Source organism: Pagrus major, chromosome 19 (genome assembly GCF_040436345.1).
Source record: "Pagrus major chromosome 19, Pma_NU_1.0".
Lineage (NCBI taxonomy): Eukaryota > Metazoa > Chordata > Actinopteri > Spariformes > Sparidae > Pagrus > Pagrus major.
In genome coordinates this window covers 23,373,049-23,399,408 of record NC_133233.1, presented here as the reverse complement: position 1 = coordinate 23,399,408, position 26,360 = coordinate 23,373,049, and the positions used below count along the sequence as shown (strand labels likewise).

General features: G+C 40.3%; 1 protein-coding gene across 1 annotated transcript in view; it reads left to right on the top strand.

Annotated features, from left to right (window-relative positions):
• The window catches only part of tmtopsb (teleost multiple tissue opsin b), a 33,273-nt gene extending 22,092 nt beyond the window's left edge, over positions 1–11,181 (top strand). Inside the window, exons 3-4 of the mRNA XM_073488551.1 lie at positions 4,134–4,367; positions 10,058–11,181. Coding sequence (XP_073344652.1) covers positions 4,134–4,367; positions 10,058–10,381 — 558 coding nt within the window. The 3' untranslated portion in view covers positions 10,382–11,181. The remainder of the gene's footprint in view (positions 1–4,133; positions 4,368–10,057) is intronic.
• Positions 11,182–26,360: the final 15,179 nt, after the last annotated feature.

Below are 26,360 nucleotides of genomic sequence, written 5' to 3'. Positions count from 1 at the left end.
ACAGTGGTCACTGGCTTGTTATCCTTCATGGCTTGACCTCCACCTCCATCCCCTCCACATCCTGATCTGAAAGTCAGGTCATAAACATGTCATGTGAATGTGATACAACACGCAGGGTTTGAGACTAAACCTAAACGTTTTCGGTGCAGCTGATGTAAGTTTGAACGTCTCCACCTTGAATCAGTATCCTTCATTTGAATACTGACTTGGGGCGTAGATTATGACAAGCTTCAAAGCATTTGGAAGCCCTTGAAAAATATACTATAGATGAGTTCAAGACTCAGTTTTTGCTTGTTTGATTGTGTGTTTTTGTGTTTTGTGGGTCAAAACAGATGGTTTAATCACCTCTAGACCTTGTGACTCCATGTACAAACTAGCCACAACACGACACAAACAAAACTTGCAGGTCTAACCTGAAACCCCAACAAGCTCATTTTGCATTCACCACACGGTCCGGCCCAGTGTCCTCCTCTTGTGTCACTAACGGTCCTCTGAGCTCAGTGTTGGCCTCCGATTATTGAAGTTAACAAATAAATGCAAATAAAGAGAGCCAGACCAAAATCCTTCAGGGATGAGGGTTATCATTCTTTTGTCCTCTCTCTCCCTGTTGTCTGCGCACTGGCTGGCTGATATAAGATAAAACTGGCATTCTTCGAAAATTGGCAACCAATCAAAATGACAAATGACTACAGCCGGCAGCTGTTTACTTGTTTGTCATCTGATTTAGACCTTCTGACAAAATTCATGTGTTACTTAACATCCACCATTTATCAGTTCATGGATAACAGAACATCCTTGAACATCCATTGCTGCTTAATAGACATACAGATACTTTTTTTCTGTAAGTTAAACAGTTTTCACCTTTAAAAAAACAACTGCACCTTTATTATATACAGTATTTTGTTTAGTTGTGTACTTAAATTATCCCAGATGTTCCCAACAATGTTCAAAACCAGAGAAATCCTGTCGCTCTAACTTCTGGGATAGAGTCAGAGTGTGAGGGAAGGAAGTCGGCGAATGTGGAAGTCGGCGAAGCGTAACGTGAATTAAACTAAAACAACAGTCAACAGTACAGAACATAAACACCCGATAATGGAGGTCACCTCCGCGGATCGCTGCTGCAGTCAGGTTGATATATAGGAGTGAAGATGAATCCCAAAATTTAATCCCAAAAGTTTAAAAGTTATCTCTGAGCTCTGCACCTAACTCTCTCCTCCAGAGTGAGGATACGTCAAAAAAGACGACTAATTTAATTCTGGCTCTTCTGTTGAGGTCCTTTCAACGTCATCAGAAACATTGAACTGCCGTATTTTGGATATGTTTTTATATATAGTAACCTTCTCATCTTATTTGGAAAAACTCCGAACACGTCTTTCCAAAAACGTCAGTAAGAAAGAGAAATATGAAAGTTAATGTGAGGTACGTCTCAAATATGGCATCTTTGTGTGTTTTTAACTCTGTTACTTGTTACTGATGCTTTACTCTTTGAGTGGAGAATAAGCTAAACTTCACAGGCATCAGTGACGTTCGTAATAATGGAAGTTTGCCAGTGAGACTTTTTTTTAAAAATTACATCCAAGTTTAAATTATTAACTTTAACAAAACTCTATGGTCCGACTCTCTCATTCTGCCTCTCCCTGCCTCGCTCATGTGTTTTAATTGAAAAGTGTAAATTGCATTGTCATATTAATGAATATTTAATGCAGTATTTCTGTTGGCAGAAGATGGATTTGATTGTTTGGGTTCAAATGTCACTTGAGCGTTTGCAGCTCCTGGAAATGAAAAATGTAATGGATTCAGTTCTGGTGTTATTCTGTTATTGTGGAGGATCTGTCTACAGTATGTGCTGTTTTATTGAGTGATGGATTGATTGTATGTGAGTGTGAGAGTGTAACAAACATCTGTTTCTGGCAGAAGCAGACATTGGCAACTTGTCCCTTTTCTGGGAGTGTGTGGCTTTTTTTTTTTTTTATTGCAAAGTAGTTTTACTGCAGTGTGTGAGACCGCAGGCTGCAGTGTTAAATCTGCTGAATCACTTAACCTCCTCGGCCCAAGTACATCTCAAACTTACAGACATTTATTTTGAATTATTGGATTGTTCTTTGGTGTCCTTGGGATCTGGACATCAAGTGAAATGAATAGAATCTTCCATTTCCTGTAAAAGTGAAGCCATAAACATATTTTACAACTAATTTTACTTGTGTATGTGAGGCAATAAAGTGTGATTTGCCACATTTCAAACTGATCTGCTGACAAAAAAATGCAAAAGAAATGACTTTTGTCTGATTGCTGTCAGCCCTAACCATCGAAGAAATACACTGCATTTCCTTTAACTGCTGTAGTAAAAGCCAACCCATCAAACTAAAGGATTTTTAAACTTTTTGAAGTTGGATTTGCAGCAACTTAATACAGCTCTGATAATAAAGGTGAACTATAAACAGTGAGGCTTAGCTAAATGAGATAAAATCATGAACGGTACGGCTGCAGTCCAGAGCGAGAATGGCGTACCCCGCCACTAACAGTGAAAACTACTTTATAGAAAGGTAATGAAGGAATGGAGACACAATCGAATGGCACGCAGACCATTAATAGCTTCCAAAACAAGAGCTCGTTTCAGGAAAGATTAAGAAATATTTGGACCTTTTAATGTTCAAGTGCTTTTAAAGAGTGTCTCTCCTCGAGCCAGTATGATTGAAGAGTCAGCAAAGTGTCGAGTGAGAGTCATGTCGTTCTTCACCCAAACAGCAGGAAGTTGTCTGCCATTGACTTTATTGATAGGTCTCTTCACAGTGATGTGGAGAAGACTGAACTTTGGATTTTTTCCAGTTGTAGTGGTGGTTTTGTTGTCAAACGTCTTGAGGAACTGGTTTTTTGACTGACATGTCGGTCTGGTCTGCAGTGTTCAGTCAGTCTTAATTTAAGAAACACTGACCTTTTGTCCACTTCATCCATTTTCTGCTCGAGCGAAGACAGCTGAGCAGTTAGTTGTTTGGCCGGGTTTTTAAGTGGACTTAATTAATGTAAGAGCTTTGAAATTCCTCCTCGTGGAGCTCATTGTAGATACAAACCAGGTGACAGAAGGCAAATCTGTTTGTTGTTTTAAGGTGCTGGATTGGTCGCCCTCCACTATGATACTCCACTTGTGATTAAAAGGTCAGTTTTGTTGTCATATGAATCTGATTTCGGTCCCATAGATTTATTGTCCACTTACGTATTTGAGACTGACCAATATAAGGCAAACCTCCCAGACGAATGTGCAGATGAAAGAGAGGGAGAGGAGCCGGTTCTTTCTTGTGAAGAAGTTGGGAGTTTTCTTGTTGGCGCCCGTACAGTGGGATTATCTGGAGCTGGATCTAATAGACGCTGGAGGAGCTGCATCTTCAAGCAGTTCAATGTTGGCATTTAGCTTTGGCAGGCGGGCAGAGAGATGTAAATGTCCGACTGATCCACAGTGGAGATGGACAACGAAGAGACACCAGAAGATCCTGTGACAAAGATTAAAGCCGCTGTGGGGGAAAAATTCTGAGAGAGAAGCTGTGAGATTTTGAAAAAAAAATAAGCAATTATTTCTGGAATAATTCATTAAATTATGAGATTAAAGTTGAGTGGAAGGTAACTTCCTGAATGACTGTACTCAAGTGCAGTTTTGAGGTACTCCTCTTCTTCTTCTTCTCCTCTTTTCTTCTTCTTGTCTTTTCGTCTTCTTCTTCTTCTTCTTCTTCTTCTCTTTTCTTCTTCTTCTTCTTCTGACACTCTTCACTTCTTCTTCTTCCGCTCTTTTTTCTTCTTCTTCTGACACTCTTTTCTTCTTCTTCGTCTTCTTCTTCTCTTTCTTCCTGTCTTCTTCTTCTTCTCTTTCCTTCTTTGTGTATAATTGCAGATCACAAACAACCTGTAAAGGTTCATGCCATACTGTATCTGAGTGTTTAGATGCTTCAAACAATGAACACAATTTATTACAATCATTTTATCTGCTACAGTTTCCCAGAAAATGATAAATAAATAAAAAAATATTGGCCCAATATACGTCGTGCATCCCTCATAGATGAATCTAGTGAACAGTTGAAAGATATCTGTGAGCTTATGGGTCAAATTCTCAAAATCTCCACTTCCCGTTTTTTTTCCTCTGCCAGGTCAGCAGCGTGAGTTCAGTGGTGTCCCGCCGCAGAGAGCAGCGGGTGCTGGTGATGGTCGTCACCATGGTGGTGTGCTACCTGGTCTGCTGGCTGCCTTACGGAGTGGCAGCTCTGCTCTCCACCTTCGGCCCCCGAGACTTCCTGCCCCCGGAGGCGAGCATCATGCCGTCGCTGCTGGCCAAGTTCTCCACCGTCATCAACCCTTTTATCTACATATTCATGAACAAGCAGGTGAGGCGGTGGAAGATAAAAATCAAGCAGTCTGTGTTGTTTTCGTGATTTAAATCAGCTGTGTTGCATGTTGCAAATGTAATCATTGGGACTATTGGCGTGACACATGTGAGTGGGAGGAATAATACTGACAACACTGGACAAACATGATGACTGAACACTAAATGAAAGGCGTGAGGAGAAGATTACGTATTTCATCCTGTTGATCAGGTTTCAGCTGCTGCTCGCTGTGAAGTTTACTCACATCCTGCTCGCTTTAATTTATCATCACATCCAAACTTTGCATATTTCTCTTTTTCTGAAGGATGAGCATGAATTTGAATCTAATCACAGAGTCACCTGAAAAATATCTTTAATGTTTGTGGAAACAGGGTCCTGAAAACTGATTGGCCAACTGCCCATTCAGGAATGGGACCTTACATAACAACTTTTATGTATTATTTCTTATGTATGTAGGGGGTTCTGTGTTTAAGTCCTAACTTGAGGTTATTGAGTGTTTTCATTTTATGCAACTTTATACTTTTTAGAGGCAAATATTGTACTTTTTTATCATTTCCAAATTTTGTTTCTTTGAATTCGACATTTTGTGCGTGATAAGCTGAAGGCGGTGATCATTGCGAGGCTGCTAGTTAGCGATAGTTCACAGTTACTTCACCTGGCGGGGAAATCAGGTTGAAAACCAGGAAATATTTTCTCCATAAAGCAAGATCAAGCTTCACCCAAGTCAACGAGTAAAGGGTAAAACTTCATTTTACAGATCCAGTACTTACAAAGCAACATGTTTGAAATTACATCCAATAACTCGGAAACACTTCAATTTAGAGGCGGGTTAGACAGAATCTAGTTGGAAGTTTCTTGGAAATTACCAGCTATTTATTCAACGCTTATAAATAGTATTATTATTGAATAATATTGGGGTGATTTTCAAAACATTTTGAGGTGATTAAAGTGGTAACTTGGGGGCTAATTTCAAAGGAATTTCAGATACATTGCTTGGTAATTACCCCCCACTCACCATGACATTTCAGGACCCTGTTAAAGGAAGTGGAACCAAATAAAATTGTGTTTTTATCCATGTTCAGCTCCACTGCTCTGACCTTGTCCTTCGTTTTATATATTCATTGCAGCAGCATAAAAATTGAGAGCGTACTGGACGAAAATAAGTACATGTTCTTGTACAGAATGAGTCATCGACCATTTTATCGCTTTTTTGAGGAAATTACAAACTGTAAAATACCATTAAAATCATAATTTTTGCCATTGTTGGGCCTGATAGCGGCGTATAGGTGAGACATAAAGCAACACGTATGCGATAAAACACTTAAACATTGGTTTAATTTAATTGGCAGTAATCTTTTACTGGTATTGGAGTATTTTCAGAGTCTGACATTTGTACTTTTACTTGAGTACGTGATCGGAACTGCTGCTTTTTGTGTAAATTGAAATCCCAAACTGAGCCGGTGTTGATTGGAGTCAGCTATCCCTGATGATCTGCCCTCCTTGATTTTGGCGGTGAGTCAGACACCCAGGCCAGCTCTGTGATTCACACCCAGGGGAGGTTAATGTAGGTGGAAGCTGGGTCCTCATTTACACCTTCAGACAGAACACACACACTCACAGAGACCAACTATAAATACACACAGAAACACACACACACACACAGATAAAAGACAAGATGTCTGACATTATTACCGTGGTGTCAAAGCCTTAACAGCGTCGACACAAAACACCTACCAGCTTCCTGTGAGGTTGTGATACACATCGCTGACATTCAAGGACACGGCGAAGGAAAAAAAAAACTGATGGAAAAGAAAGAGGACGTAATCTGGTTGATGTCCTAATTGACAGGATAGCAAACTTCAAGGTGCTTTGAGCTGCATTTCAGCATCAATAAATCGTTACCGCAGTCATTAGTAGATTAGTCTAATAACTGCAGATGAATATAAGCATCGCAGAGAGGACAGTTCATGCGTGACTCCAGACCGCGTCAGACAGTTTGACGAGCTTTTCTTTTATCCCTCGAAAAAGAAAAAACACAGTTTTATTTCCTGCACAGTTTGTGAGTTGATCTGATCTGACTGTTCCCGTCAAAAGCCTGGTTGATTGACAAGAACAAAAGATGAACAGCTGAAATATCTGGTTCTTTGGTTCAAGGTTGGAGCTTGTGTACATGTAAACACAAGATGGTTATTTCTGCTCGTTTGTTTCCTGCCAGGAGGAGACTCCTTTGTTTCTATGCTGAGTATGATTGAGGATTTTATTACATGAAAAATATGAAATGGGAATACAGTCAAGAAAACAAAGGACTAAAGTAAGTCAGAAAGAAAAGGGAGGAAGAAAGAAAGAAAGAAAGAAAGAAAGAAAGAAAGAAAGAAAGAAAGAAAGGACGGAGCAAAGAAAGAATAGAAGAATGGAACAGAGAACGAAAAAGGAAGGAAGAAAAGAGGACAGAAAGAAGGATTGAAAAGGGGAAGAAATTAGGAAAAAGGAACTAAGGGAGAAATGAAAAAAGAGGATTTAACAAGAGCAAGAAAGGAAGGAAGGGGATATACAAAGACAGGAATATAAAATGGAAAAGGAGGGAAGGAAGGAAGGACAAAAGATGGAAAATGAAGGAAGAAAGAGAAATGAAGGAGGAAAGAAGGGAGGAGGAAGTAAAAAAGAAGGATGGAAAAGGAAAAAAAACGAGGAAAACCAAAAGAGAGGAATGAAGGAGCCGAGGGAGGAATAAAAGAAAAGGAAGGAGGAAAGTAAAGAAAAAGAAAAAGGTAAGGAAAAAAGCAGTGAGAAGATGAAGACGCAACGAGTCAGAAAGACATCAGCAGGAAGCAGAGAATGAAAAGAGGCAGAAGAGAGGGATGATGATTATGAAAGGAGGAATGAGGACGGTAAAAGTGAGAATGACGTGAAGATGAAAGACGGGCGGAGAGGTGAAAGATGAAAGAGAGAGGTGAAGGAAGAAAGGTAACGTTAGCTTTGATTTTTGATTAGCATGTGATGTCGGTATCAGTGCGGCGCTGACCTTTTCCTTCTTCCTTCACACTCTTTTATCTGCGTCCGTCTCTTTTTTATCTGCCTCCACCTGTTGGACTGTCTCTATGTCTCTGCTGAGCTCCGGAGACATTTAACTCTGATGACTCGTGAGGCAGTTTTTGACTGTGTTCATGTGTTCATGTGTGTGTGTGTGCTGATTAACTGAGCTTTGAGCGTGCAAGAGGTCTCACTGTGTGGCGCTTTCAGTCTTCAGTTCCTCCCAGCCCATAACTATGGCAGCAGTGTGTTGAGGCGAGTTGAAGACTTAAAGCGCTGCGCAGATTCAAGCCGCCGAGAAACACCCGGACAGACGTCTGTGGAGGAGATGCTACCGCCGCTGACGTCTGTAGTTATTATCTACACAGTTATTATGAGTCTCTCTCACATCTTTTCATCTGTTTCACACTGTTTCTTTTCTTATGTTATGGAAAGAAAGAAAAAAGAAAAAGAAAGAAAGAAAGAAAGGTAAGCAGGAAAGGTAGAAGGAAATGTCAAGGAAGGAAGAAAGAAAGAAAGAAAGAAAGAGAAAGAAAGAAAGAAAGAAAGAAAGAAAGAAAGAAAGAATAATGTGAAGGAAGGAAGGAATTAAGAAGGAAATGGGAAGGAGGGAAGGAAGGCAAAAGAAACAACAACATAGGAAAGAAAGAAAGAAAGAAAGAAAGAAAGAAAGAAAGAAAGAAAGAAAATGACAAAAGAGGGAGAGAAGGAAGGAAGGAAATAAGAAAGAAATGGAAAATGGAGGCAAGGATGAAAGAAGGAAAAAGAGGAAGTAAAGGAAGACAGAAGGGAGGAAAGAAAGAAACAAAGAAAGACAAGGAAAGAAGAAAGGAGGAGAGAAGTAAAGACAAACAAAGGAAGGGCAAAAGATGGAGAAGCAGAAAAGAAAAATGAAAGAAAGAAAGAAAAGGAGGAGGGACAGAAATAACGGAGAAAAGACAGAGGAAGTAAGAAAGTGTCAGCGTCCTGCTTACTGTTTAATTGATGATTGAACTTGAGGCGATTGGTTTATCTGCCTGCCGATCAACATATGAACAGCCCTGATTCTTATGAAGATCATTTCTTTCCCCTGTCCACCTAAATTCACTTGAAATGAATGGACTTGTACGTTCTGTATGTATTTCTTCATTTGTATTTGCCTTTAATAATCCTCCTTCTCTTATGTTCAACTTCATGTTATAAAATGTGACACTGAGTGGCAGGATGACAAGAAAGCTTCGACTACAGTAAAAGAGGAAGCAGTGAAGTGTATTCAGAGGTGCTATCATGTCATGTTGCCTTAAAGATACAGACTTGGATTGGCAGGTGAGGATTCGGTGACTCCTCAGTCTTAAGATCTCAATCTGCGCCTGATATTCGCTGTAATCCCTCATGACGTCAGCTTTTCCTCCTGTCCTGCTCTCCTGCTGTTTTCATCCCTTTCTCCTTCACACTTCCCACTTCCCACTTCACACATCTCTCTCTTTTTGTTTCCCCGGAGGTTTCGCTTTTAAACCAACAGCCCTTTTTTTCTCCCCCAAAGCTCAGCTCTCCAGTTAGATTAATACTTTGGGATTTGAGAAACCAGAAGATTTAAAAACCTTGTGCTAAATTTGAAAGCTGCATCATTTCCTCGGGGTAACAGAAAATTAATTGGCTTATATGTATATGATGAATTGTCAGCCTGCTGCTTAAGTATCTCAGTTAAAAAGCACCATTAACTGTCTCATGCAATGCATGTTTGATCTGCGGCGCCCTGGGGAAATGTAGTAGACTTAAAGTATACGTGTGGAACCAGAGAGTATACTAAGTACACTACGTTTATCCAGGGGGGCACGCTGCCTGCTGGACCCCTCAACACGGAGGAGACAAGAAGAACGACTGAGCTGCAGAGAAATGATCTGTCTCACATTTAATGTTAATCATTTTACTTCTACCAAGACTTCTGTCGACTACTAACACTTTCATTGCTGCGATCTTTACCCTTCTACTGCTCTGACTATTTCTAGAGGAGTACACCCATTAAGTGTACCACATTTGTACTGTTTTATGTGACGCTACTTGATTGCTGATACTACAAAGTGTTTTACTACTAACAACTGTCACTCAGCTGAGATTTAGGCCCCAAAACTACTTGGTTAAATTTAGGCTCCAAAACTACTTGGTTAAGTTAAGAATCAAAACTTTGATTGATTGGTTTCTCTGCTGCTCTAACAAGTGACTGCCTACAAATCATTACTGCACTCTAACTGTATTTCTGTACTATTTAATCTGTATTTTATCTCATTTTTAAAATCTTTTTAATTGATGTGTTCTGCAGATCTTGCCTCTGTGTCTGAAATGTGTTATATAAATAACGCCTTGCCCTCACTGACTTTTAGTCCCTCTTGTCAAGTCAAGCTTATTCATCGTGATCCTGACAAAATCTGCCTCCAAGGGCTCCAAAGTTGACCCACTCTAGATAAGGAAAATCCCCCTCAAAACACACCTTAACATGGAAAAAATGGAAGAAACATCAGGAAGAGGAACAGAGGAGGGATCCCTCTTCCAGGACAAACAGGAAATAGATGGTGTATTTACAAAATAAAATAGGATAGTAAAATTTAAGTTCAAACAATCAGGATGATAAAATTATATGATTACTACTCTTTAATAATGCGTGTGTGTATGTTTGTGTGTAGTTCTACAGGTGTTTCAGGGCGTTCCTGAGCTGCTCCGTCCCCGAGCGAGGCTCCACATTAAAGACATTTTCACGGCCGACCAAGACGCTCCGCACCGTCCGTCAGCAGAAGGAACACCGCGTGCCGGCTCCGGCGCCCTCCACAGCCCTCCCCACACCCAACTCCGTCCACGACTCGACGCAGAAAGCCAGTCACGGGGAATCATCTCCATCTCCATCTCCATCTCCATCGAAACAAGAGTCTGCTGCTGCTCCCGCTGCCTCCAACGCCCCAGCTGTTACCCCTAAACCCAAACTGATCCTGGTGGCTCACTACAGGGAGTAGAGACAAGGAGAGGAGCTGAATGTTTACAGAGAAGAGAAGGAGCAGGGCGCAGGTCTCCAATTAAGAAACAAATCCTCTTAATATTAGAAAAGAGCGAGCACAAAGTGAGCTCAGTGGGAGTCTTAAATACAAGCTGGGACGTTTTAATCCCACAACAGGTTATCATCGCTCTGTGAAGTCGGCAAACAGGGAAAACACACAAAACGGCAGACTCATCCTGCTTAGAAGAGGGACTGTTTATAAAGCAGGAGGTGAGGGCTGAACACAGGGCTTCGTGTTAAGATTACAAACGTCTTTACAGATTAAACAGGTCGAGGTATCTTTGTTACGTAACTGAAAAAAAATGTTCTTTCTCAATCTGAGAAATTATTCAGGAACATTTTCGGAAAAGCACAGCGTTCTTTGGCAGGTATTTCATAAACTGTTTGGTGTTTGTTTGTTTTTTTTGTAAACGGGGCAATGAGGTATTTGGTGCGTCGCTACTGTTAGCAGGATTATTCTTTTTTCGACGATAATTCAGTTGAAGAAGAGGGGTAAGAGTTTTTTTTCCTGACCCCGTTTCCATGGCTGATATTTGAGGATTTGATACAGAGTATTGAAGATTTGTTGAACAATTTTATGCAATTTGGAACTGAGGAGGTTTCTATTATGCCTTTATTTACACTGTGCTGCGTATGGGCCCTCTGTCGTCAAAGCTGGGACTTGTAATGAAAGCCATTAAAGGGACATTTCACCATGTTATGAGGGAGATTTCACTGTTCTGAGTTGTCTTGATGTGTCTGAAGCTGCAGTTTCTCGTGGTTTTTGTGTTGTCTCTTAATTGTATTTTCCTTTGCTTATGTAACATAAATGAATTCATGTCACAAACAGATCTGAGTGTCTCAAGCTTCTTCTATTTACTTGTGTGTCAGCGTGTGCGTGCGGAGCTGAGTGTTCGTTTTCCTCTCACTCTCTTCCCTCTTAGCCATATTCACATGTGTTGATTAATCCATGAATTATTAACAGCGGCATTATTTACAGGGACGGAAGCAGATTAACGCTCTAAATTACAGCCTTCGTCTCGGTGAGAAAACAGCAAACAAACAGCGATCGGCGCGTTAGAGTAGAATATAACAACTGACAGCTATGAATGAGTAATGAGCTGAGGGCTGCCAACACACAGTAGCACACACACGCAGAGGCAAAAAGTCAATAATACGTGCTGCACATCTGGGCAGCCTCCCAGAGTAAACTTTTAATCTTTGAGTTTGGGTGAAGTATTTATCTTCTGTGTATTCAGGTCCTGTAGGATTTAAAAGTATGCGAGCAAAGTTTGTTGGCAATTATTTCAAACCACTCCAGCCGCATCATCCAACTGTGGTCTGTTCATCCGTATCTTCAGTAGAGTCCAGACATATGATTACAGGATATTTCTGGCAAAACATCAAACATCAGTTGCTTACAGTTAAAAACAGAGTTTAGAAAGTGCTTTGACAAACAAGCAAAAGCAGGAAAACTCAGGGAGACATTATTACAGAATAAACACTCAACAGTCAAGCCACTCACAAGGACGCCTCGTCTAAGGTGAGTTAAAACAAGGACGCAGAACAGAAAACAGACAATATGAGTCAATACAACTAAAAGGAATAAAAGCCATAAAACAGGCAAGATCACAGAAAAAGAAAGAGAGGAGAAGTAAAGCAAAACTAGAGATAAATAAAATAATAGGATCAATAAAGGACCATTAGAGGACGGCATCACGTCAGAGGAATTAAGAGCAGATAAAAAGATTAAGAGCAGTAAAAAGAATAAAGGATGATAAATAGATTAACAATAAACAAATAAAAGCAATGAAGGGACGGAAGAAAAAAGTCTATAAAAGTGGGTTTTAAGAAGTGATTTAAAAGGATAACTTTTGGAGACCAACAGCCGACTGATCCAGCGCTCGAGGGAAGTCATTTTTTATGCCGATTTTATGCCATTAATTTCATGGGACAGCTCGAGATGGTTGTATGATAAGAGTTGGTCTTTTGAAGATTAAGAATATTTTATTATATCCTTTAAATTTGGATTTAATTAATTGACTGTATCAAATATGGACGGAGTTTTAAGGGTCTGAAAAGTGAAGCCAAAGAATGCAGGTTTAAGACACTTTTAAGACACAAAATTTAGAGTAAAATAGACGGTAAAACAGGATATGCTTTAGGCCGTACCCCCTTGATAAGTTGCTACTGAGGTGTGTTCTGGAGTTCTCAGTAAGATCCAATTGGGATATCCTCCCCAGCTCCACCCTCCTGTCCAAATATGGTCACTTCTGGCTCCAAAAATCCAAGATGGCGGTGGCTTTAATGCCAAACTCAAGGCTTTAGAAATGAAACTCTTCTAGGTAATTAATTCTCTAATGTAAATTTCTTTTTAACTTTTTTAAAATATCGAACTTAAAATGACAAATAAATATCAATCCGGCATTTTATCAATAACTGGCAATATCCATACCTCCATATAAACAAGAGCGAAATACACAACACGTCTGATGTAAACAAGTTATTTCACAAATAAAACAAGTTTTCCAATCGTGATAACAACTTGATTGTTGGTGTAGCAAAACACCACAGTAAGATGGGATTTCTTCTGGAAAAAAGTTATCATCAACTACTATTTTATATTATATCTCAAACATTGTCTGTGACTGCTCAAGTGAGTCTGTTGCTGCACAACCAAACGTTTCTCTTTGCATCTGCACCTCCACTGTACTGAAGGGACGATGGGTGATGAATAGGTTGAGGTCATGTTGACCTTTTTTCACAAAGCACCTGTAGCAGCATTAAAAATCTATATTTAAAAAGATCAACGGTAGGCTTTTAAAACTGTATATGACCCATCCAACCACCTGACTCAGGGTGGCTGTAGCTCAGGATGTACAGCTAGTCGTCCAGTACTTGGAAGGTCGCTGGTTCGATTCCCCTGGGTCCCCTGGCTGCAAGTTGAGGTATCCTTGAGCAAGATACTGAACCCCAAATTGCTTCAGGTGAGCAGGTTGGCACCTTTTACTTTTGTCACTATTAATACTACCACACTAGGAGGGGCGCTTCAAGAAGTGACGGTACATCGTCAAACAGCATATGGCTAGTTATTCGAGTGAAATGGCCCTTTAATAATACTTCTGAGACAACTTTTTCCATGCAAACTCTCTGCCTTTTTCGCCACAAGTATAATCTCTCAGAATAGGGCTGCTTTGTGCATGTGTGAGTGTGTGACTGTGTGTGTGTTGGGGTCTGTCTGTCTAGGCTGTAATTATAAACACTAAGGAGTGAAGCAGCCGCGGTCTTATCACTTGCAGAGACACAGATTGTGTCATCAAACAGATTAAATGTGGACTGATTATCAGCTCCAGACATCCAAACCAACAGCAACAACCTTTATGTAATATTGTCTTCGAAATTGTTACTGTGTCGTGACGGAAGTTCACATCTTAATCGAATTACACCGAGAGGTTTCAGGAAATAAATTCTACACATCTCCATCTGCTCACATAATGTTTTGTTTTTTAAGTGACACGTTTTAGACTCCTTTACTACATGTTCCAAGAAAAAAAGTAAGCTTATCAGATTTGGTCTCACAACATAAACTCCTGGACTCTCATTTCTGCCAGCTGTGTGAATATTTGTGGTTCATTACGCTCAAAATTGTTTTCCATATGTGCCTGAAGTTTTTGTGTTTTTGACACGAGGCCAAGTTTAATTTTTGTAGAAAATGATTTCTCACCCATCCTTGGACCCCTTTTCCGCCTGAGAGATCCAGATAATGAAGTAACATGTGATAGGTTTCGGAGGCGGATAATTATCACCATGGCGATGAAAGTTTTTTATTGTACTGAGGGGAAGCTTCGCAGCTGGATACTTTTTAGACTAGGCTATGATATTTAACGCATGATGTCCCCGTTTTACCCTTACCTGCACTCGGCTGCAGCTCACACCTGCGAATGGTGAAAATTCTTTATTAAAGCTGGTCGGTAGGGACCCAAATCAGATTATAAATTCCATGATTTCCACCCATTTTTCTTCTTCTGCCTAATAATTATCTCAATGTGAGATCAGTTTGTTAAATGTCATCAACACCTCTCCAGAATCTACATAAAAGAGAGAGAAAAAGTACAAACTTTTTTATGATAGCACAGTGCTAAAGTTTGTTAATTTCTTCAGTCAGTGGCACTTACAGGACACCCTTGAGACATCAGGATGATAAAGAAGCCCCAACTTGATGTTGATGTTCATCGTGAACATTGTAAATGAGATGCAGCTCTCCATGGACTATTAATTTTTATCACCGTGATTACAACAAATGCAGATAAACATTGATCCAAACACAGAAGATGAGTCGGAAAAGATAAATGAGCTCATTTTCCAGTGTCCCTTTGTTGCCAGAAAACACTTAGCAAAGCCTAAAAACTAGGAAAACACCACCATTATTAACAATTTATTGTTTGACATGTCCTCAGCGTGTCCCTGCTATGACTCTGTTGCTATTGGACTGCACAGAAACGTCCTCTCATCACGTCGTTAAGTCATTTGTAACTGGACCGAGTCCAATCCTAGCGGGAGTCGTATCGGAAAAGTGACTGTGTATCTCCACTAAATCGCTGCATGCATCCTCATTAGTGGACTGATACAGAGAGGGAGGTTAAAATTGGTTTTATAATCGCCGCATTTTCAGGATGAATGTCCACGTCAGGTCGAGTGAGTGAAGCAGTTTGTAGGGAAGAAGATGCCAAAAGGGCCCAGAGAAGAAGTTTTATAGACGGGATCCTGCATTATTGATTTACACATTGTTGCTCTCTACCACTGGGTAAAATACACTACCTCCCAACAGCATAATAAAAAGATGTATTTGTGCCATCGACTCCTGTCCCATAACTGTCTAAAATCCATGTCCCTGTTGTCAAGACATTCATAGTTTTATTTTTCAGCTTTCAGTTCCCCCCACATGTCAGCACTGTCAAGACAGTTTGGTTTTCACCGAGGCTTTCAACAGTTTAAACTTTTGCTAAGTGAATCATTTCATTTTAATGAGACCTTTTGAATCCTTTTCCATATTTTAAACTGGGTCATTCCTTCGAGGTCCGCTGGTTAATTGAGGCCAGGTGAGCTGCAGTGTAATCAGCCAGGTGCTGCTTGTTGAACTGACTGAACTCCATCAAGTGGTTGGATAGGAAAGGGGAGTTAAAACAGCTATTTGAGCTTTTTTTTCTCTTTCTTTCATCTTCTGCCATAATCAGAGATGTTGGTTGATTAAATACTCAAGTTCTAAAAGAGATGTTATCTGTAGAAAGATGAATTAAATCAGCTGTTACTGAAATTACTGTTTTCATGCACCTGTTTTTGGCTGAGTCCTCCCCGTACCTGTTGCTAGTGGTACATTCCAAAAGGTATTTAAACTCAAGGTTTAGGCAGTAGCAGAGTTTTGACTGCGGGCAGGAGGATTTTTAACAACTTGAACTGTGAGTTTTGTTTCTTTTTTTGGTCTTAATCAGTGGTTTCTCGCACAGATTTCAATTTCAGTGACAAAAAAATCACTTGAAACCTGATTAAATCATTATCTTTAGGACAAACTTTAATTGGACTGCACAAACTGATTACAAACACCCAGAGAAGAAGAATTAAAATGTGCATCCCTCACTTTCCCATAATAACAACTCCGTTTTAAGATTGGAGGATCTGTAGGAGATGTGATGTCGTTTCCTTTTAATTTAAGAAATTTGGATTGTTAGTCTGCTGCTGCCCATTTAGAGTATTCGCTGTGCAGCTCTTTTAATCTTAAAAAGGATGTTTTCATATTATAATATATTCTTGGTCTTGGTGCAGCACTTCATCTTGCAGAACTGTTTTAAAATGACTCTTTTGGTTGCCACAAACACGGTTGGAGATGTCCAGAGGTATCGTCAAAAATATCAGTTTTTTTTGTTCTTGGCAGCCTTCTCGCCTGTAACTCCACCACCATCCCCTCTGCCACCAGAACAGGAACACATACAAATGTGAACCAGGGGTTTCCAGCAACGTTGACTGTTAATATTTTATCCTGGCGACTGGGCTGAGTGTTATATAGACTTTAATAGGCAGAAGAACATAATTAAAATGACATCTGTTGGAGAGAGAGAGAGTACAAGCTGAATGGATTGAATTTATGTCGGTTTTATTAACATGGGATGTGATCCAATGGGATGGGTCACTGTCGCCGTCTGCTCTCATTCACTTTCGAGGCGACGTTCAAGTTCATCTCAAAGCCTGTTGTTCGATGCCAAGAAATCTTTTCATGGTCCATTAGAAATGAAGGTCTACTACTCTAGATCATAGATTGGCAGCCTTTCATTCACATTTTAATTTAAGGTTGTTTGGGGTAGACCCATTCTCACTCCCAACACGTAATACAACAGCCTAGTCAGTGGCCCTACGCTTTCAATCTTGTAGCTGTATTTACCCCTCTAGTGCAGTAGTATAAAGAGCAAGAAAAGTTCATGTTACATGGGGCAGCTGGGGTTGTTACCGAGGTACATAGCCATAACATACGTAAATGACGTAAGGTATGTCAAGACAGGAGTTGCATCACTTACGTGACAGAGACTTAGTTGTTTTAACCCAAGGTATGATCTTTCCTTAACCCAACTACTAACTAACAACTGTTTTTTGGAGCCCAAACCAACCTAACGAGGTAGTTTTTGGAGCCCAAACCAACCTAACGAGGTGTTTTTGGAGTCCAAACCAACCTCACGAATAAGTTTGGAGCCCAAACCAACCTAACGAGATAGTATTTGGAGCCCAACCCAGACCATGAACATTTGACAATGTTGTTTAGAGTCCAATAGTCTTGTCATATGTGAACTGTTTGGCAGCAATCTTTATTTTGAAAATCTAACCCAATGTTGACTATTACGTATTATTGCTCACTTGACCCTTCACATGCAAACGAGTTGGGAATGAAAATCTGTTGGAAGTAACCTGTAATTTTGTTTGCATCCATCACAAGAGTTTATTGAGGAAAAAGTCTTCTGTAAAGTATTCAAAAACAAGTTCCCAACCATGTACTACAACGGTACATACAGTTGCAGAAATGGGGACCTATTATTCAGCAATGGAAAGGAGAGTCAGAAAACACCTGTCAACTTCAAGGTCTCAGTGGGGTTTTCACCTGAGGTTGCCAAGTAAAGATCTCTCTAGTTAAACCATTAGCCCACAGGACACAAGGATAGAGACCTCCTTCTGACAAATGACCCTCACTCAGCTCAGCACTCCTGGTCAATATATAGAGGTGAGAACACCACCGAAGACAACACCAGGTCGAACACTGATCACTCACTTCTCCGATAGCTGTTGATGAGAAATCCATCACAAAGCCACCCTTCACTCACTCAGTGAGAACCGCAATTAAAATTAGTGGTTTATGTCGTCAGGGTAGAGCATTGATTCCTGCTTCCTCCCTGAGCGCATTAGCTCTTGATAGGGAAGTGGGATTATGGATGCTTTAAATCTGCCAAAGTAAGTGATAAATTGGGCTATTTATGGTAAGATAATTATTTTTCTAAAACAAATGAATACACATCAAACCCGGGTGTCTGTGAGAGGGAGAGAAAGAGAAGTGACGAGTGAGAGATGACGAAGATGAGAACAGAGATAAACAAACATGGGAAATCGGTTAATTAAGCTTTGATTATTCAGGAAGATCTCCATTGCAAAACGGAACCAATTACATTAATTCAAGAGTGCGTCAGCTGTCTTGAGTCATGAATGACATGGCTTTTATAAATGGCATCCTAGGGTGAACAGGTAGTGGCAGCAGCACAAGCATGTACAGGATATCTCCATAAATCACTGGAGATACTACCGCACAGTATGTTTTCTGTTTTTAAAGGAGACCAACTTCTGTTCTGCGAATCCAATTAGAGTTTCTAGTTTAGCTTGAAGTTTTCAGGACACTGACTATCAAGTTTTCAAGTATTTATAGTCGCACGTTATGAGAGGAGACAAACCACTTGAAGCATTTTGGATATAAAAGGTCCATAAAGGTTTTTAAACCTTACTTTTGGGCAAAAAACAAACGTCTAACTTTTTTCTTTAAAAAAAACCCCCACAAAAAACCGATTTGACCAGTTGATTCTATACATGCAGATGACCACTGAAAGTGAACTTATTGCTCTTGACCCATTAATTTAGATGTGGACTGGTCTCGTTAGTCCAAAATAACTGCCTAGGGGCACTGCCAAGATGGCTGTTGAGTGGCAAGACTTTGTTATAATGCTTTACCATACTAATCACATCTTGAGAACAGAGTGGGATCAGATGCTTGTTAAATGTGGGGTTTGTGCTGTTTGAACTTTAGAACAAAATTTAATAAATATCTGGAGACAGTATGGCGTCATCAGCATTAAAATGGACATTGCAGCTCTCAGCTGGAAAATATTTAAACAGTAATAAACAGAGGGCGTATTGATCCTTAAGGGCCACCTTTTTGGCATTGTCTGTTCCAAGACTCACATTTGAGTTTTTTGTTTGAGGGAACGTAAGTTTTGTTTGACACTTGGCAAGTATTTATAATGCTGTGCTGTGGGAACACCATTATTTCATAGGTTGTCAAAAGCAGACGGTAACCTGGAAAAAGAGTGATTTGCAGTATGAATGATTGCAAACAAGATGGTATCATCAGCATAAAAGTGGATATTGCAGTATTGAGTTGGAAAAAAAACATAAACCGTGTGTCTACTATTGATCTTTGTGTGACACCTTTTATCATCACTTTAGAGACTTGATTTGAAACCATCCATAAAACTGTTTGAGCTCTACCAGATAGGTATGATAGACAGTAGTCAGTTTTGGGAGGGCTGGCCCTCAGGACAACCATTAAGTTCACACTGTTTTTAAATTAATATATAGTCAGTATATCCATCTCTGTGGTATTGCAAAACGTCTGAAACAGAGACTGGGATACTAACTTTCCCAATCACACTTGTCTGTGTCAGACAAAGGCAAAACAAAACCCCAAAAATGACATTTTTTGCCTTTTTCTTGTAATTCCAACATCAGTTCCTTTAACTCTTACTGTGGGGAGAAGTTTGCGAAATGCAGCTTTAACAGCTGAGGAAAAAAACAACAAAACAATTTGTCCTCAGTTAGCCTACAGCAGCCGTTTCCCCTCAGCCTCCAAACAAACGCACAAAATAACATTCCAGTATGTGTCTGTGCATTAATTATCAGGCCAGTTAATGCTAGACAATGATTGAATTTATAGCACATGACGTAAAAGCATTCCAGACATGAACTGCTCAGTTAATTAATGCAAATTATATCTGATGACGGATAAAAAAAAAGTCTCACTTTCAACCTCTTATGTCAGCCTCATTACACTTCATCATTAACATGAAAAACTGGTGCAAATCTGCCTTTGACACGCTTTGATGTATTTTTTTTCCTTTTGTTTGACCACTTTGTTGACCAAAAGATCCGTGGCCACTGCACATTCTCCCAACATGCAACAGGAGACTAAGCAGCCTGTTTTTTCTTTCTCTCACCTCATGTAACCTCTCTCCTCAGTGCTTGAGCTCACTGTTTATTTCTCACCTCCCAGTGTGATCATTAGCACTTAACACGCTCCATTGCTTCTTACACTTTTACCCACTCATGACTACATCTGTCTCTTTCTGATAAATATTCCTGCGTCCTCACATCGCCTCTTCTTTTGTGTTCTCTCAATCACTCTACCCTGCCACTTCGACCATGTCCACACAAACAGGAGAAGTGCTAATGATCAGGGTATACTTGAATTAAATAGGTTTGAACAATGTGTCATCTGACCACATCCCACTCAGACTTTGGATACAGGTCTACGTCCGTCAGGTCACATCTGACATTAAAATGCATTGTGACATGCATCTTGAGTGACTGCTTACTCACTTCCCCGCTCTATTAGCAAATGAATACATATATCAGTGGGACAAACAGACATGATGCATTTTACACAAAGAAATATCTTTATAATATTAGCTGAATTTACAAGAAGGCCCAAGTGGTTATAACACTGTCGACAACACATTTCTACAACAAATTAAAGTTTCTCTTAACTCAACAACTGTCTGTTCTGTTGCTGTGGCCTCTTCTTGTTTCACAGAGGACGTCAGTTGAGTGGAACGCCTCTGAATGAGGTCTGGGTAATCGAACTGTGCACAGTGGCCGAGCTTGTCAGTTTCAGAAAGTTACAGAGCTCCCCCACAAGAGATGCTGTGTATGAGTTTGGTCAGGAGGTTTCAGATGTTCTTTAACAATCCATCAGGCGCCTCATTTGAAGGAGACTCAACCACTGAGCCTCTTTGTCTTGTTGTCCACGAACAAATCTGTCCCCTCGAGCCAACATCTGGAGAGACTTGAGTCTCAGCTGGTTAAATATTTCTGCACCTCTCCAGCCATCATCCCCAATGCTGTGTTTTCAGTAGCCAAACTCATGCTGTAGACTTTTTTTTTCCAATTCTGTTGTCAGACAGCTGAATTATGCACAAAGTAATTTGTATGCTGATGAAGACGCCAATCAAATAACTACTTTACTTCACAAAGTTGGCGCAATGAATGCAAAAGTTAATGACGGATTGGCATTCGAAAAAGGGTGGTCACAAAGAAAGTTACACGCAACAGGAAGCTCTTTGTCTGGCTGTCAATCTGCTCCCAGCCATGTCTGGCAAATCTTACATTGTCTAAACCATGGTGTTTTCAGATTAATCCACAGTGAAAAAAGTCTTTGAAAAAGTTGCATGTGTTGGGTTTAACAAATGCTGCTTTACCAGAATAGAGAAACCGTTATGTCACACAGATCGTCTCAATCAGTCAGTCTGGCTGCAGTGAAACCTTTAATTAAGTCGTCTGTTGACAAATCTCTAACTGCAATCTGGGACCACCATTTTTCAGATTGATTACCAGAGATTTTACATTTCTCCCAGGAAAAGTTGGCAACTAAAGTGACTTAATTGCTCTTATTATGTCTTTCATTGAGTTGAGGGGACTTATCCGGCAGAAAATGAACACTAAAAGGTTGGGAGTACTGGTAAGCTCTGACAAGTGTCATGTTATTGCAGCCTCTCCTCTGCTTAGCTCCTCCAAGCACACCATGAGAGAACACAGCCAACACGTCCTCATACCAAAATGACCAAGATGTCAATTACAGAAGCAGCGACTCCCAAAGCGACGTGACCATTGCAGCGTACCAGCGACACCGCTACCGGCCGTTTCATCGTATGGTGACAGTTTGAGTTACCTTTCAACTGTTGGGTTGATTTAGTTTTTCTGATGTGGTGATCAAAGTTTACTCGAGCTCATGACAACACTCGTTACCGTAAGTGCATTAAAACCGTCATGAGTAAAATGCCCATACTTGATTAAAACCTGTTCAGCAAGCAAAATCTAAACATGGAGACAGGGATATTAAACCTGCTTTGTCTGTAGTCTCATTCACCAACACTATGCTTAGGCTAACGGCAAAATATTACAGAAAACTCTATCTAGAAACTGTTGAGCTTAGTTTTTCATGCGCTTGTATCTTTAAAATTGAGTGAATTCTTGTCCACTTAGAGACAAACCAGCCCCTCCTCCCTCTGCCAGTGGTAACTGCAGGCAGTGAATCATCATCAGCAGAGGGAGGAGGATGATACTGATGTCTGTTCTTCATTCTTTATAAACTTTATAAACTCAATGTTATTTAATGTCAGTAACAAACATAATACTGGATTTACGGGTCACCATGTTTTGCATTTTCTTGCACAACAACCCAAATTACAAAAGAAAGAAAAAATACTAAAGAACAAAAAAAAACGTTTTTTTTTTTTTTTTAATTCCCCAAAAAGGAGAAAATGGTGATAACCAATAAACAAAATGCAGTAATGCTAAAAATGGGATCAACAGGTAAATAACCAGAGGGCTGAAAGTGGAAAATGTTAACAGATGAGGAATATTATTTCTGATTGAAAATTTAGGTTTGTTTCCAATGAGAAAGTTTAAAGTGATTTTGGTGTCGTAAACATGACTGTTGCTGCAATATAGTCATCATAAAACATTCAGCTCTATTCCTGTTTTAAATTGACTTTTTCTAGTGATCTAATTTTTAAAAAGCAATTATTTCCTAATGAAAAATACCGATAAAGAAACCAAACCGATAAGGAGCGCGGTCAACATGTTTTTTCATCTTACTGTCCTCTTCCTCCTCTCTGTAGTGTCTGTGTGCTGCTCATCTGTAACCACAGCTGTGAGCTAATCTGGTTTTGCTGTAAACAGACTTTGAACGCACACATTCACTCACTCATTAACTTTTTTTCTTCTCCCCTTTGAATGAGCTCCCAAAAGAAATGTCAAAGGGGCGCGTGGATGAACGACGATATTCATCTCGGCACATTACTCTCAGCTACACGCTCTGATCTCCACCTGGGCACGAACACGCACATGCAACACGAGCATGGAGCCACGTGACGACTTGTTTACCGTCCTGCCGTCCTCCTACATCCATCATCTCTCACCTCTGTCCTTCTCTCCCTCCTGAGGCTGATCACGACGATAAAGACAAATGCTGCTGCTCATCCTCACCTCGTAAAAACGTCTCCCTCATATCCTTGACCTCTCCTGGCCCTGCCAGAATGTCGGCTTTCCCACTCTTTGCCTTTTGCTCTTCCCCTCCATCTCCTGTTTGTTCACCTTGTAAAGAGTCGCAACACACTGTGTGGCCTGGACACACGGGAATGGTGTGGGAACAAGAAGTCAAAATATAATGAAAAACAGCCAAGAAAGACAAAAACATTTAAAGGAATAAAATACAAAAGCTTTAGAGCTGCTTGAGAGTCAAAATATGATGAAATAAAGGTAGAAAAGCTTCCAGCAGTGTTCTGCATTTTTGCGTCATGTTTTTTCAGCTGTCCAGTTCACATTTTCATGTAATTTAGGGCCCCTTACGGCGCCGCTGCATAAAATTCTCATTTTATGGAAAATAACCCAATTGATAGAGAGGTTTTATTGCTAGTTAGAAGCTTACCAGCTGAGAACATCTTGGCAACCAAAACCGATGAACAAGACGAGGCAAGCCGAGCTCGGCAGGAGTGTGATGGATCCTGTGGAGAAAATTGTCAGAGACTTATTGTGTCTCTTCTCATGAAAGTTGAAGACAAATTTATGTTCGGCATCTTCTTCTGCTCCAAAAAGTTTGGATTGGGATTATTGTGGCCATCATATCCACATGAAGAACAAACCCAGTATACCTACTGCCAACTGTTAGAGGATCTGAGCCCACAAAGATTGTTTGACGTATTCCTGCAAAGAAATTACGACTCTGCCCGGTTTGCAACATGTAGATAAAACGACTGAAAAGCAGGTAAACAGTGGCTGCCTCAAACATTGATGTATCCGGGCACAAACACGCAGGAGAGTCCTGCCAAAACATTTTCAGACTCTCATTCCACTCTTCAAACAACTACAGCAAACAGGAACACTGTCATTGTCGAATGTGTGTACAAGGAAAAGGACTCGAGTTTGGACAACCCAGGCAGACGGCACCGAGCAGGGATTTTATTGGAAAAATGGGGGGAAAAAGTTTACATGTAAGGGTAGAAAGTCCAAGCAGAAGTAGAAGAGGTTAACAGGAATGAGGAGGTAAAAGTTACAGGCAGGTATGTCCTCGTCAGAAAAACGACCATTCTAGGTCGACTGTGAAAGCAACACGTTACGACCCATATTTTTTTTTTTGTTAGGCTGCGACATCTAGTGGCTGTAGTAATTATTACAGCAGCTAAGGAGGAAGTCAGGCAAAGTTGTATCCATATAAGTAATAAAGAGAGGAGACGAAAGTAGTAGTTTTGTTTTTCTCTCCTGGCGTACGGCTTGGATTTTGCAGGGTATCATGAATTTAATAGATTTCATGATTGTTTTCAATAAAATTCATGACATGAATGGGACATCACAGGTGAGTTGGTTGGTCTCCCTTCCAGGCTGTGTTCAAGTCTAACTCTGTTTCTGGCTGGTGTGTATAAGTATTAGTCTCTATACACATTGTTTGTATAGGAAGTTAAGCTGCCTGATTATTTAGTCCTTGCTGTGAAGGTGGAGCAGCTGTTAAATATCTTTCAGACCAATTTCCCAGCATTTGTATTCATTTTGTGATTGGCAAAAACGTCCTCTTTAGGCTGCAGCTTTTCAAGCATAACTTCCTTAATTGTTTTGCGATCGGGTTAGACACTAAACTTCTGACTTCAAAGACGTACATCCTTTCAGACGTGTTCGAAGTGTTACAGAAATGTTCCTAAAATTGCCGTTGTGACTTACTTTCTGCGACAAAAGTCACTTGGCTGAGTTTTTATCAGATATTTGATGACTGTCTGACTGAATTTAGGATTTGCTCTGCAGACGTGGGAGAACAACTATCTCTGTGGAAAATTGAGTGAACAGATGATCAGAGTCATTCAAACGCTATAACTACCAACATCTCTACAGTGATGTCGTGTACCGTAACAGGTTTCTGCAGTCGTGACTTGCAAAACAATTCTGCACTTGAGACTAGTGTTAAGATTTACAGTGATGCATAGGCAAAGTGAGGCTGCCGTAGGGATAAGCCAGGCCTGAAGCTTCATTGGAAACAATTTCAAGGACCTGAAATAGCAGGTCACAGATGTGCTCCATCTGATGGGAGCAGAGCTTGAGAGAATCTGCATGGAGGATGTGAGACACTGTCAAAATCCAGATGTGCAAAGCTGCAATTAATACAAATTGTGATCTTACAAATAATACATAAAGGCTGTGAGTGCCCATGTACTGAGACCTATTCAATCAAATGTAAACACTCTGTGAACACACTATGTAATGAGGCCACTTCTCCATTTCAAGAGGGAAACATGAGGACATCAGCCTGAATATATCAGGACAATTTGTCACGCATTCCTGCTTCCAATGCAAGACACTCGTCAGCTTGAAGTGTTTCAATGAAGCTCACATCGAACAAACTGATGTTCGAAAAATCAAACAACCATTCAGATTGTTGGAGAATATGAGGGGTTTCCGTCGCCTGAACCCATCCGAGGTTTTCTGTTGTTGAACCCAACAGAGGGTTTTTGCCACCTGAACCTAACCAAACAGCAACCGGCAACCGTAAAGATATGGAAGAAGTCAACAGTATAAATTATTTAAAACAGGACTACCGTAGTCCTATACGTAACCCTCTCTACCATGATGGCTTACTCCAGGTTTTGTTGCTGTTTCGTAACCTGAGATGATGGTTCTGGAGCAGCATTTATTATGTTCCAGGAACACCAACACAGCTATATCAGATAAACCCTGAACCACAGCTAATACGATGTCTTTCCTTATTTTTGACTCGTTTCTCCTCATTGGTCAAGTGACAGGGTGTAATTGGCCCCCAACATGAGTAAACTCATTTAATTTTTACATCTACATTTGCTGCTTAAACGGAAATAATGATGCCTGGAGGATGATTTCAAGAGTAGATCAATTGATTTCTAGAAAAGCTGAACATATAGTCACTGGACCGCTGATGTAAAGGTTTAAATAACTGCTTTTCTCTGAGCTTGATCTCCGTCGAGGGTTAAAATGTGAAAGGCCTCAGGAGAAAGTAGGAGGAGCCATCTGTTGCCATTTTAAACAGCTGCTGTTCAGATGTGCACGCACACACACACACCAGAGGCATCGTTGCTCCAGATGGCACGGCTTCATCAAACATGGAAAGTTTAGAAAGAGACACACTAACGTAATTCGGAGACGCACACGCTTATATATTCAGACACATTATGTTAGAATGGACTTTGTCACGGCAGGCAAACGGCTGCTCCACTTTCACGTCCTTTCAGATATAATTTTCAGAGCGCTCCGTTACTTTGCTTTAATTAAATGTGGAAGATGGAAGCAACGGCTGCTTCTGTTCACTGTGGAAGCAAGTACGGAAAACTGTCACAAAAAAACCCCACACACACTTGTACACGAAC